At 32.3% G+C, this 12,649-nt stretch overlaps 1 protein-coding gene across 10 annotated transcripts; it reads left to right on the top strand.

Moving 5' to 3' along the window:
- Window positions 1-3,840: 3,840 nt before the first annotated feature.
- On the top strand, window positions 3,841-9,876 carry LOC114193723 (putative zinc metalloprotease EGY2, chloroplastic). Of its 10 annotated transcripts, none has more exons than XM_028083630.2 (13): window positions 3,909-4,174; window positions 4,261-4,307; window positions 4,460-4,537; window positions 5,342-5,473; window positions 5,972-6,022; window positions 6,125-6,235; window positions 6,318-6,392; window positions 6,491-6,596; window positions 7,441-7,497; window positions 8,901-8,942; window positions 9,046-9,194; window positions 9,349-9,397; window positions 9,638-9,876. In XM_028083630.2, the coding sequence occupies exons 1-11, from the start codon at window positions 4,165-4,167 to the stop codon at window positions 9,096-9,098; spliced, it is 762 nt and encodes a 253-aa protein (XP_027939431.1). In that variant the 5' UTR covers window positions 3,909-4,164; the 3' UTR covers window positions 9,099-9,194; window positions 9,349-9,397; window positions 9,638-9,876. The 10 variants fall into 10 exon arrangements, with proteins under 10 accessions (XP_085521542.1, XP_085521544.1, XP_027939428.1 ...); XM_028083628.2 differs by having other exon boundaries at window positions 3,915-4,174; window positions 9,046-9,206; XM_085665415.1 differs by lacking the exon at window positions 8,901-8,942 and having other exon boundaries at window positions 3,900-4,174; window positions 9,046-9,206.
- Window positions 9,877-12,649: the final 2,773 nt, after the last annotated feature.

The raw sequence follows: 12,649 nt of genomic DNA, 5'->3' as shown, positions 1-12,649 counted from the left end.
CATCCCCATCCATTCCTATTGTAGAGGCCACACCATCTCCTGTTATGGACCCACACCACCTCCTGTTATGGTACCCACACCACCTCCTGTTATGGTACCCACACCATGCCCTCCTTTGGTACCCACACCACCTTCTATTATTGCAGCCACACCACCTCCTATGATGGTGCCTATGCCACCCCCTATTGTGGTACCACAACCTTCTTCCTCATCCTCTACTGTTGCTGCTATACCTTCTCCATCATCAATCCTTTCACCTAATATTCCTGCCTCTTTAAATCCCACTAATGCAGATGCTACTGTTGTTGACCCTCCTTTCCATGAATGACCGATGATTGAACCTTATGGGAAAGGGTAATAATAACTTCTCCCATCTTAAAAACTAATTTTTTTAACATGACTTGTTTTACCTTGCCCTTTTGTGCATGAATTTTCTTCAATCCATGTGCAAGTTTTATCCTTCTAGAGTTTCTTCCCATGCCACTGTAAGGTCTGCTAAGCAACAATATCTAACTGCTTGGCCATCATGGGGAGCAGTACCTACCCAAGATAAAGATAATTTTGCCAACATTTTAAGGTAAAAACATCATCAACCTTATTCTCTTTCAATAACTATGTATGTTAAGAGTGCAATGCAATTGATGATTTATACTTGATTCATTGTCGTAGAGGAAGGTTCAATAGAGACTTGAGCATTAAACTCTAGAGCTTCATATAGGCTCTCTAAGATGTTTAGAAAGGCCAGAAGTGCAGGACAACGCCCTTACTGGCTTGGGGATGATGTGTGGAATCAATTGCTGGCACATTGGAATTCTCCATCCTACCGTAATAAATGTGTTACAGCCAAAAGGATTAAAGCTTCCCCCAAGGGTGGGAGCCTACATGCAATTTCATTACCACTCATCAGATGCAATTTGTATGGTAAAAACATTCTCTCTTAAGTAATTCATAACTTAGAATATTAAAAATATTTGCTTAAAAAGTAACACCATATTTTGTTTTGCAGGCACATAAGCTTGGACGACATGTGCACATTGATGAGGTATTTAAACAAACCTATCTGTGTGAGGGATCTAACGTGTATGTTGATGAAAGATCTCGGAGGACCCATGTACGCAAAAAAATTCATTTGTTTCTCATGAAAGTATAATCTTGAACCTATTTCACTAATACCTTCTTGTTTACTTAACAGGAAGAATTTTAAAATAAACTTTCACAGGTCAGATCTGAGCAAGGCTCTTGTGTTGGTCCATCAGATCCTAATGACGATCCTACCATGGAAGACATGATTAGGACTTAGTGTTGGGTTGAGGTTGTTGGTGAAAAGAATAAAGGAAGAGTATATGGGGTAGGCCAACTTGTTGCAAACACAGGTGCAAACGGTAGCCTCAGGCACCAACCATCTTCCTCCACTTCTAGTGTTAAGGACGTTATGTACCTCAGGCAAAGACTAAAAGCTCGTGACCATGCTTGTGAGGAATTAAAAGGCTAGTCACAGAACTTACACAATCTAGTCTTAACATTGCTGCCTCCTGATCACCACGCCCTTTAGCAACCTCAATCCAACCTAACACCATCCAATAGCAGCTCGCACCAGTCCATCCTACAATAGTCTAGTCCGTACTAGTCCATCCCGCACCATTCCAGCCCATCATAGTCCAGCATGCAATAGTCCAACCTAATCCAGAAGACTTTGATTCTGATGACTACTTAGACTATTAGGACCATGTATCAAAATTATTGAGGACTACTTTTTAGTTTGATTGAGTAAGTAATATTTGATACTTTCACTTTATGTTTAAATACATATACATATTATGTTTAATTAATATTGTGATGTTTACGTTTAATGTTGGAGTTGAATTAGATATATATATATATATATATATATATATATATATATATATGTGTGTGTGTGTGTGTGTGTGTTTAGAATTGATAAAATTTTATAACTGGCAGGTATGTTTCTGAATAACTATGATTTGCAGTCTGGTTTGTTGTGTGTGGTTAGCAAACCAAATCAAAGCAGACTTTGCAGTTTAAACAATATATACCAACGACTTTACCGATGGAGGTGTCCGTCAAAAATTGGTGTAATCACAAGAACGATGGAACCAACATCCGTCGGTAATTACCAATGAATGATGGATCCATTGTTAATTTTTGCAGACGAGCTTGTTACCGACAAATTTTTGGCTGTCAAAAATTCGTCGAAAATTACCATTTACCGACAGATATCAACCTTTACCGACGGATATTACCGTCAAAAAAACATGATTTTCTTGTACTGAATTCACGTTAGTCGTAGGATGTCTTATGGTAGTGGAAATATTTGAACTATGTGTGTCTTGAGACATTGTTCTTAGCGCACTTCTCAATTTCATACACCATTCGATTTGGAACTAACCCTCTTGTGATACACAAGCGGTCTCACCAGTTGTGCAATTTGTTTCTTGAGGGTGTAGTTTTGGTCAATGTCTTAATTTTTTTTAGAACTAAATTTAGTCAATGTGAGTTCTTTTATCATAGGGCTAGCAAACACTTGTTTTTCAATTTAATCAAGGTGTCTCACATTAAAGTATCGACGAGAAAAATCAATTTGATGTAAAAGTCACTTATTTAATGAACTAATCTCAACCACACACTTAATGAATTCAATGTCCTTTTTACTTGTACTACAATAAAAGTTTCATTCATAACAAAATTTGTATTTTTGTTTCCTTTTTATTCAGTAATACTGGAGATGGGAACATAATAACAATGAATGAAGTGTAATGTAAAAATGGTAAAATTTCAAACTACAGCACGTGGATATATGATGACTGCTCAAAATGCAATGGAATCAATAAGAGTGGTGATCCAAATTGCAACAAGAAACACAATATTAGTCATTTGTCTATTCGCGACATTTCTCAAAATTTAAGTATTGTTCCACAATTTGTTACCATTGTATAAAATATATATATATATATATATATATATATATATATATATATATATATATATATATATATATATATATATATATATATATATATATATATTTGTATTTTCTAGTCCTCTCTAAATAGTTACAAGATTTGATATATTTATATTTCCTTCATTGATGTTTTAACACGGGTAAATAACCTATTTGGATTGCGTATTGTATTAAATGGTCGAATTCTAATGAGTTACAAACACTTCTAACGAGTTATTAACTCGTCTTATGGTGTTCTGCACTTACACTATTCTTGTAAAATATTATACGCTATGACTCTTGTTTCATGTTTTTCTTATAAGGCTTGACTTTTGATCGATTGAACGATATAAAAATCAACCTTTAATTGATTTGGCGACACATTTCACTAACTTTTATTCTTACAATGACTCTCGATCTTTAAAGGAAAATGATATTTTAACCTACTTTTTGACCCACTTTTAACCCACTACTCTCATCACCCTCAGATCATCTATTTTAAGTTTTTGGAGTGATGTGATGTGATGATCTAAGGGTGATAAGAGTGATGGATTAAAAGTGGGTCAAAAAATGTGGATGAAAGTATCATTATCCATCTTTAAAATAGCTACTTTCAACTTTTTGGCTAACATTGACATTTTCCATTTATTTCTTAAACCTTGTATTATACTCAACCTCCTACTTGTTCATGTAGAAAATCAATATGGAATTGAGGATTCATGTTGAAAAAATAACTAGCAATATATTTGACGATTATATTGAAACAAACAAATGATATTTCGACTTTAATTCAACCAAGATCATAATATAATTTAGCCTTTAACGAAGGTAGCACTACAAAAACAATATTATTTAATGGAGGTTAATTTGTGGAGGTTATAAAAACCCTCCACAAATTAACATTATTTAAAATAATTATGTTGGATTGTCCAAATACTGAAATTAGTGGAGGTTTTAACAGTTTCTCAAAGAGGTTTGTAACCTCCATAAATTATTTTACACTTTTGATTCCCCTCCATTTTTTCAGCCTTTCCCTCCAATGTTTTACAATCACTTTGCTCACTAAACATTTCCCTCAAATTTCCAAACCCGAGATTCTTATTTTCACTTTGGTTTTGAAAACTCTTTCATCAAATTGGATTCATCGTACCGATGTTCATCTCTGTCATCTTCGTGCTTGCTCGTCAGCCGGTGCTCATCGATCAATGCTCCTCGGTAGATGTTCAATCAGTCTCGCATTTCATTTGCATATCGTAAGTCAAACAAAGATTTTGATTTAGGGTTTTCATCCTTTGATTTAGGGTGCGTTTTTTATTTAGGATTTTCATCCACCGGTAGGTTTCATCATGTGAGTAATCCTCATGAGGCACTCCTCTCTCTCAACCCACTCTGGTCTCTCCCTGATTCTTTGCAATCAATGTTATTTGCTTAATTTCTGCCACGTCTTTCTGTGCTATCTGATGTTGTTCATACTTTTTATTGATCTATTTTGCATTGCAGGTTGGACAATTGAGAGAGGTATCAAACAAGGTTCACAATGCAGAGTTAAAATTGTTTTTGGAAGTAGAGCTTGGGCTGGTAATATTTGTATTTATGGAAGTTGTATTCCACTTTGATTGCATAAACATGAATATTCAAATTCTGTCATTCTAACAAACTGCATCAATATTTAGGATTTACGTCCTATTGCACCACCTGACAAGACAAAGGATGATATATTACTTTTCTTCAAGTTATATGATCCTAAGATAGAAGTTGAAGTTTTTTCTGTAATTCAAAACAATAGTTCTGATTCTGAATTCAAAGACATGATAATTGCTGCTTAACTGCATCACATTTGAGAAAAATGTCTGATTTCCCAGAAGCATTTTTTTTAACTCCTTTTGTTGCTGGATTTTTCTTCTAGAGTCATCATGTTCGTTTTCACTAACATTAGGCTTCAGAAGTCGAAGTGTGATATCATGATGACTTCTGACTTTAATTTAATTTAATTTTCAATAATTGCTTTTGAAATTTCTTGCATGTTTTCTTTTCGGGTCTGCTAAGCTAACGAATGATAATAAGACAATGCTTAAGTAGTATTTAATACTTTTAATATAGTGTTTGTGCTTTTAATTTAATAAATGCTTAAGTATTTAATACTTCTTGCCTTAAAAACAGCTTATACGTTGAATAGAGATACAGAGGGGATAAAAAGGCAAAAGTTGTCAGTTGGAATGTGGACCTTTCAACAAATTTTAATTCAACATAATTTAATGGGTTGTGTTTTAGTTATTAGGATAAAAATAAATATTTTATTTTCCTTATATTGTTTGCACTCAAACACAATTTAGACATGCTTTTACTTTTACCTTGACAATATGCAATTTTTAATTTACCTAGGAGAAAGAAGCATATAAAAATGGAGAAACACTACCTTCGGAAGATTCCTCTGTGCAAAGTACCTTTGCTCCTGTAGATGGAGAACAACTAAATGAATTTAGTGATGCAAATAAGGATCAAAATGATGTGCAGGTAATGTTTGGCTTGGTGAATTTCCATTATAAGTTTGATTAGATACAAATATGTTGGCAAAGGTTGTTCAATATACACACACATGCACTCTCTTCTCATTGTTTATTATCTTATTGTTGAAGACTTCTATAAAACCTATTACTCACGGACATAATGTACTCAAGAATTTATCTTATGCAATTGATTTCATTTCTTATTTACTAATAACGTGTAAAGATTTTTTTTAGGCTGCAATAAAATGTTTTTAATAAGTCTGCGTCACCACCATTTGTCAGAACTAAATCCTTAAAATGATACCTAGTTTTGTCACTCTGATTCCATCAATTTTGTATGCTGCTATAATCTCCTTAATAAATATTATAACTATTCTTTCATGGATTCAATATCAGTTTGAGTACTCAAAAAGAGAAAAGATGAAAATAAAATTGTCATTTGAAGTTAGGAACATTATGTGATACTTTTATTATCTCTCATTCTGTGGCCTTATGGTTAGAACAGAGTTTGGATAGCGATGAAGTTGCTAGTGGATCACCTCTGCCAAGTGTGAAGGTGATTACTCTGTATCAAGTATTTCCTCCTTTAGAAGAGCCATTATCTTTTCTTTTTTGTTTTTAATTTTTCCATGTTTCTGTTATTTATGTGTTTTTACAGCCTCAAAAATTGGATGAAGCAATAAAAATTCCTATGGAAACAATCGAAATTTTAAGGAACCAAGTTTTTGGCTTCGATACCTTTTTTGTAATAAGCCAAGATCCTTATGAGGTGTGAGCCTATCTTTCCTATAATGTATTTTTCCTAACATGAAGAGGTCTTGTATGAAGATTGGGTCCTTCTTTTCTGCCAGGGTGGAGTGTTGTTCAAAGGGAACTTGCGAGGGCAAGCTACTAAAAGTTATGATAAAATTTCTAAGAGATTGAAAGTGTGTAGTATTTTCTGTTTCTCTGCTTAAGTGATTTTGTGAGCGATTCTAGTCTAAATCAGTGTCTGAACTTTATTTATGCATGGTTATTATTGTAGGATAATTTTGGAGACGAGTACAAGCTTTTTCTTTTAGTAAATCCAGAGGATGACAAGCCCGTGGCTGTTGTAGTTCCAAGAACAACCTTACAACCAGAGACAACTGGTACTTGTTTTAGCTTTTGCAACATTGTGGATCAAAAATTATTTTTTGTAAAGCTCATCATTTGTAATTCTGGTGTTACTTATAATGGCAGCCGTACTTGAGTGGTTTGCTGTTGGAGCTTTTGGACTGGTTACGGTTTTTACCTTACTTAGGCTGATATGTCTTAGGCAAGAGTGTTCTGTCACACAAAACTGTTTCATGTGTTTTATTTACTATACTGATACAGTCGTGTATACTCCTTCGCTTGAGTAATAAGTTCAAAAGTATTACAATTACATTGTTTAGGTAAATACATGTCTGTCTTCCAGGCTGTATATTCTTAAATAGGATGGTCTCATAAAATAATTTAATTAGTGATGAATTGTTGTCTTTTTCATAGGAATAAATCTTTATTTCTTGTTGTCATTTTCCTGGTTGACTGATTGTTTCGTATTATAGATGCTTCAATTTCGTATGCACCTATAACTACAAAGTGAAATTTAGGTGTCATTTGGTTCAATAATTACTTCAACTAGTGATGAATTCTGGTCCAGCTTTCATAGGAATAACCAAAAAGATTCATTTGATAACAAAGTAAAGAAATGAGTCGGTAATTAAGTAAACAATGAGTCTGTGAAGAGCTTGCGTGTAGAAGTTTGAGAGTAGCATAGCAGTACTCACATTTCTTATATCTATATGTTTAAAGGAATATCAATTTTTTGAATTTTAATTTTCCTTTTAGACTGTTTGATTAATTCTATTTTTTGCATACATAGCTATGCTGATATCAGCTCTGCTTCCTAGGAAAGTCTATAGTTAGTTTTTGTTGATTTCTAAAGGCCATAATTGATTAATGTTTAAATAGGTGACCCCGTTTGCAATGCTTTCTCGCTCCGTAGCTGGAATCAGAGGATCAACCTTGGTAAGGGAAAAATGCCAATCATATTAATATCTACTTTTAAAGACCGTATGAAAGCTGTGTTGTGCTTTGTCTCCTGGAGTTTTTGCTCCTCATTTTAATGTTATAATGGGATTTGCTTTGTGACCGTATCTTTTCATGCATCGTACAATTTTTTTCACAGAACAGTATTCCATGTACGAATGCTTGTCAATCCTCTCTTACTCTTGTCATATGAAAAAAGTAAAATTCCTGAATGTGAATTGACCGTCTCATCTCAAATGTTTGTTAATTTGTAAAGGGTTATTTCATCTCAATAGTGGTTGATTTTATTTTTCAAATGTTCTGCTAGCTTTGTATGGTTCTCTTCTTTATATGGTCTGTTCTAGGAAAATATTTTATTCTCCCACTTGTAAAATATCTTCTTATCAGTAGCAACAAGTGAGAAAGTAATTAACTGTCGTTTGTGGGTAGAAAAAGGGTTTGTTTAAAGGCTATAGAGAGTCCTTTTGGTCAAATTGATTAAATTGGGGAGGGGAGAGGCAGGATGGCAGAAAATAACAGAGTATAAATGACCAACACATTTAGTAAAATGAAAGCCTACTGGTTTATTAAAAGTGATAAAACTTCCATGCCTTGTTAAATTTTAGTAGGAGTTTGATGGTACCAATTGTTTTCATTTCAGTCTTCATTGTTACAGTGTGGTTGTTTTACTTGAATAATTACTATTTTCAGGAAACTCAAATCATCATGTAGATTTTAAAGCATTTTTTCATATGGTCATCTGTATTTATTTCTAGTTACTTGGGTTTCATTTACTTAGTTTTCGTATGCAAGTGCTCTTGGCTTCTAAATGATGCTCCATTAGGATTTAAGGTAAATCTTGCATTAATTTGTTGCTGAAAGTAGTACACCCTAAGTTTCAGCATGTAATCTGTGGCTGAAACTGAAACCTGGTCTTTGGTTTGAACATAGTAGCACCCTCATTGGTCTCAGGTTGGAGACAAGACAGTTCCTTCGCTCTTCCAACATAACATTCTTAAGGGCGGGGACCGGTCCTAAGGAATAATATTGTTGACAACACACGACACAACACTGTTTTTTTTTATCCCTTGATTAATATTATAGTTCAAGAGTAGTAGGGTTCATGCAGATGCAAGTTGCATACAGATTACAACACTCATTATATATAGTTTATTCTGCAGAACGACTACCATCTGTGTCTTTATTCTTGTCTTTATTCTGCAGAAGGGTTAGGAATATGTGAAGACGTGACTCCTTTTTTCCTTGATATTTTCATGTTATTTATGTGTGGGTGCATTTCAGCTGTTATTGACCTTTGATTCTTTGATCTTCTTAATGTAATAACAAACCTTCGTGATTGGAAAATTTTCTATGTACTCATAAATTATATTGGTATAATGTAGGGGACACATTCACACGGCTAGGGAGTTCCATCTCCACTTGCTGTAAGTTTTTATTATCTCTTAACCGTCTTCTTAGTTCCTAATCTTATGATGATTCCCCGAATACTATGAATTATGATGATTTTTACATGGAAAATTGATGCAGGCTGGGACTCCTTCAAGTGTAGATTCACCAACAAAATTTTCTGGAAATACTGATCAGGGGTCAATGAAGAAATTGAAAGGATTTGATGGGCTTGCAATGTCAATAGGCAATTGCAATGCAGAGAGTGCTGAGCTTGGAGCTAAAAACAGGTTGTCACAGAGGTTTGTTGATCCAAATTCCTTCTATATGATTATTACCAGAATGAACTCTACTCCCCTCTTCTCCCGTGTAAGAGAATTTTGGTCCAGGACTTATACTAGTAAGTTGATGAGTAACTGAATAATTTTATGATTATATGAACAGTGTGGATACTGAGGGTTCTAGCGATGGAAGTGATGGCAACACTGCAGGGGTGAGAACTTTCTCACTATTAACATATTTTTTCTTGTCCTTGTACAATAACAGTGTTTCATTTAGAATGATTCTACAAATTGAAGAGTTAATTTTTATGCTATTTGATAATTGTACAATAATCATGATTTTTGTGCAGGTCAATGATCTAGTAATAAACTATTTTAGTATATGTATGTTGATTTCATGATTTGAGGTTGACGTTCTTCTTGCAGCTAATATTTATCTTTTATAATTTTAGCAAACCGGTGATGCAAATGAGCCTGAGTCTTCTATGGGTACAAGAGGATCATCTGGTGGTAGCAATATTTAGGGTGTTGATGATGTTTTTTAGGATGAAACTATTTTAGTGTATTATGAACTTTGAGTAAGTATGGATTAAGTTGTAATTGTTTCAATTTAAATTGCTTTTATGTTAATATGTTGATTTTGAGAATCAAAAGTTCTAATGATATATATTTGAGCACTTTGGTTGAAGTATTTGATTGAAGTTTACAAAAAATATTGTTGATGTAAAAATATAAGTACCTCAAATTCTAATTACAAACAAAATATTGTTTTTTTATGAGATTTGAATAACGCAATAATAAATCCACAAATTAAATAATACAAACGAAACAGGTTAAAACTTTTACAGTATAATTTTCAAATTGAGGAGGGTATTAACCCCCACAAAAAGAAAAATAGGAATTTTGGAATCAAATAGGTTTATGGAAATAATGGAGGTTTTAAACCTCCACAAAATAATAGTCATGAATAGAAGAGGTTATAACCCTCCATTAAAAAACTTTCACAATATAAATCTGGTACCAGGGGTTGTAGAAAACCTCCACAAATAACTTGTGGGGAACCTATCTGTGGAGGTTTGAAAAACCTCTGCAAATTATTTTGTGGAGGGTAAAAACCTCCGCTAAACGAAATTAAAACTTCCGCAATTTAGTTTTTTTTTTTGTAGTGTAGAAAGATGAAAATATAATTTACCCTATAACGAAACGCCTACTTATACGAGAGTACAAAAAGTATAGCATTTATTTAATTTGATATATATAATAAAAGCCACTGATCACAGGTATAACTACTCCTCCCCTTTTAATTTTTTTTATACCGTAATAAGCACTTTAAAACAAAAGTCGGTGAGTCTAAAAAACTAATCAAAATAAAGGAAGCAATAATATCTATTTTTAAATAATAAAATAATACTAATAATATCTATGATAAGATTCCAACACATGAAACTAATATATGACTAGCATCGTCAGCCTGTTGACCATTTTCAACATGCACAGTTGCTTACGTGGTGAGAGGTCTCTTTCATGATTTTACCACTCAAAATTAGACCAATATTTTTTTTATACTAAATTATGTCTGACAAATTAAAAAGATAAAATACAATAAATAGAAATCAACTTATGCAATAAATATTGAATAAACCAAACAAACAAAAAAATTCAATTCATTTTAGTTTCTTGTATATTTCTGAAACTTATCCACACTTTAATGTTTGATAAGTTCATTTTCATTACATTACGCATATAGACAAGGACAAGTGATGCATATTGGCCAAAAACATGCATAAAAAGGGATTCCACCCTCAATATATTGTTTTCACATTATGATATATATATATATATATATATATATATATATATATATATATATATATATATATATATATATATTGCTTAGTACATATAAATTATACGCATATACTTGTGCATGCTATATTTCTATTACTACTACCCGTTTCTTAGTATATCAATCAAACGTGATATGTCTTTGTTCAGCCTTTTAATAACGTGAACCATTATTTTCGTGTGTTTACTTCATACTGAATGCCAATGCCATGAAATTGATTTTGAAAAGAATTGAATTTTTTTTATATTAATTTATACGTCAATAGTTAAAAGAAATTGTCAAAAAGTTATAGATATTTCAGCGTTTTGCGTCAACTTTTTTTGGATGGTACAACTCTTTTCCGATTGTTATGGAATATTTTTATCCAAACTAGTTAACTTTGATCAGTTTGATTGGGATTGAAAATTTCTTAGTTTCTAATCTTTAACATGAATCAAACCGAAACCTAAACCACTTTGATTATGATTATAAAATATACTAAACAATGAAAAATATAATGAAAGTTGAATAAAATAGAAATTTACTCGTGAAATATATGGTGAATTGAGTAGTTCATTGTAAATAATATTGTAAAAATAAATAAATGGACTAGGCTAAAGTTCTATCTCTCAAGAATATAGAAAATATAATAGATATTATGCCGTCAGATACTTCAAAAGCATTCAAATTAAAAATTTGAGATCCTAATCAAACTCGTAGGATATCCATTTTTATTATTGAAACTAATATGATTTTTCCAGTTAACAATTAACCTATATTTGTAGTTACTCTTATAATTTATTTATTTTTTTCTAGTTTTTATTTTTATTGAAATTGGGTTACTTCTTTTACTTGTCCACTATGCCTGGAGTGGAAACTCTTCTAGTTGCAAGTATAGAGACCCCAGAGATTTGTTGTAGGGTTTCTTTTTGTCACTGAAAAGGGACAAAAAATAACTAATAGATATTAAAAGAAAAGGAGAACTTTTTAAGAAGCTGAAAATAATAAATGAATTGAATTTTCTTGACTACATGTGTGGACCACAATAATGGAACGCATTAGTGATGTTGTATTCATTTTCCAAGAAGATAGAATATCACTGTTATGTTCGTATGGGAATCTGGCTCCTATTTGCGTTGTTGTTTATGTGGAATGGGACTCTATTTGCACTCTTCGTATTCTTCACGACGTTCTTCCCATTATTTTTAATTGTCCCTTTTGTTTTTTCTTTTCTTTTCTCTGATTTGATCATTTTGTCATGATTCTGCTTTTCTCTATGTTTTGCTGTCTCCTCTTAAATGTTGAGCTATGTAATGGGCATTACCTTTAGAATATACTGTATGACTACATTCCCTTTCTTCCTTTGACTAATATTTATATTAATTTTAATTACTGAAAATTTACTAAATTTACATTAGTATTGAATTTAAAATGAGTTTTGGACTCACTATTTTTATAATTTAAGACCGTTTTATAAAACAAAAATAATTAACTTATTTATTAGTTTACACACACAATTATATATATATAAAATTTAGACCATTTTTTTAACAAGTTATTAAGTATGATCTTCGGTTCCAAGGAACCGAATTTTGTACTTGAGTATTTTTATTTTCGTTTTTCCTTAAAAGTAATTGAA

Source organism: Vigna unguiculata, chromosome 8 (assembly GCF_037176805.1).
Source record: "Vigna unguiculata cultivar grain cowpea cultivar isolate G323 ecotype 2 chromosome 8, ASM3717680v1, whole genome shotgun sequence".
NCBI lineage: Eukaryota > Viridiplantae > Streptophyta > Magnoliopsida > Fabales > Fabaceae > Vigna > Vigna unguiculata.
The sequence above is the reverse complement of the archived record's forward strand: the minus strand, read 5'-3'. Positions and strand labels throughout refer to the sequence as shown.

Excerpts from the sequence above, each read along its gene's own strand:
- LOC114193723 (XM_085665416.1), top strand. The coding sequence starts at position 3,877 with ATGTTGGATTGTCCAAATACTGAAATTAGTGGAGGTTTTAACAGTTTC. Across the intron at positions 4,175-4,260 it reads TCATCGATCAATGCTCCTCG|GGTGCGTTTTTTATTTAGGA; the intron begins GTAGATGTTCAA and ends CCTTTGATTTAG. Across the intron at positions 4,308-4,459 it reads CCACCGGTAGGTTTCATCAT|GTTGGACAATTGAGAGAGGT; the intron begins GTGAGTAATCCT and ends TTTGCATTGCAG.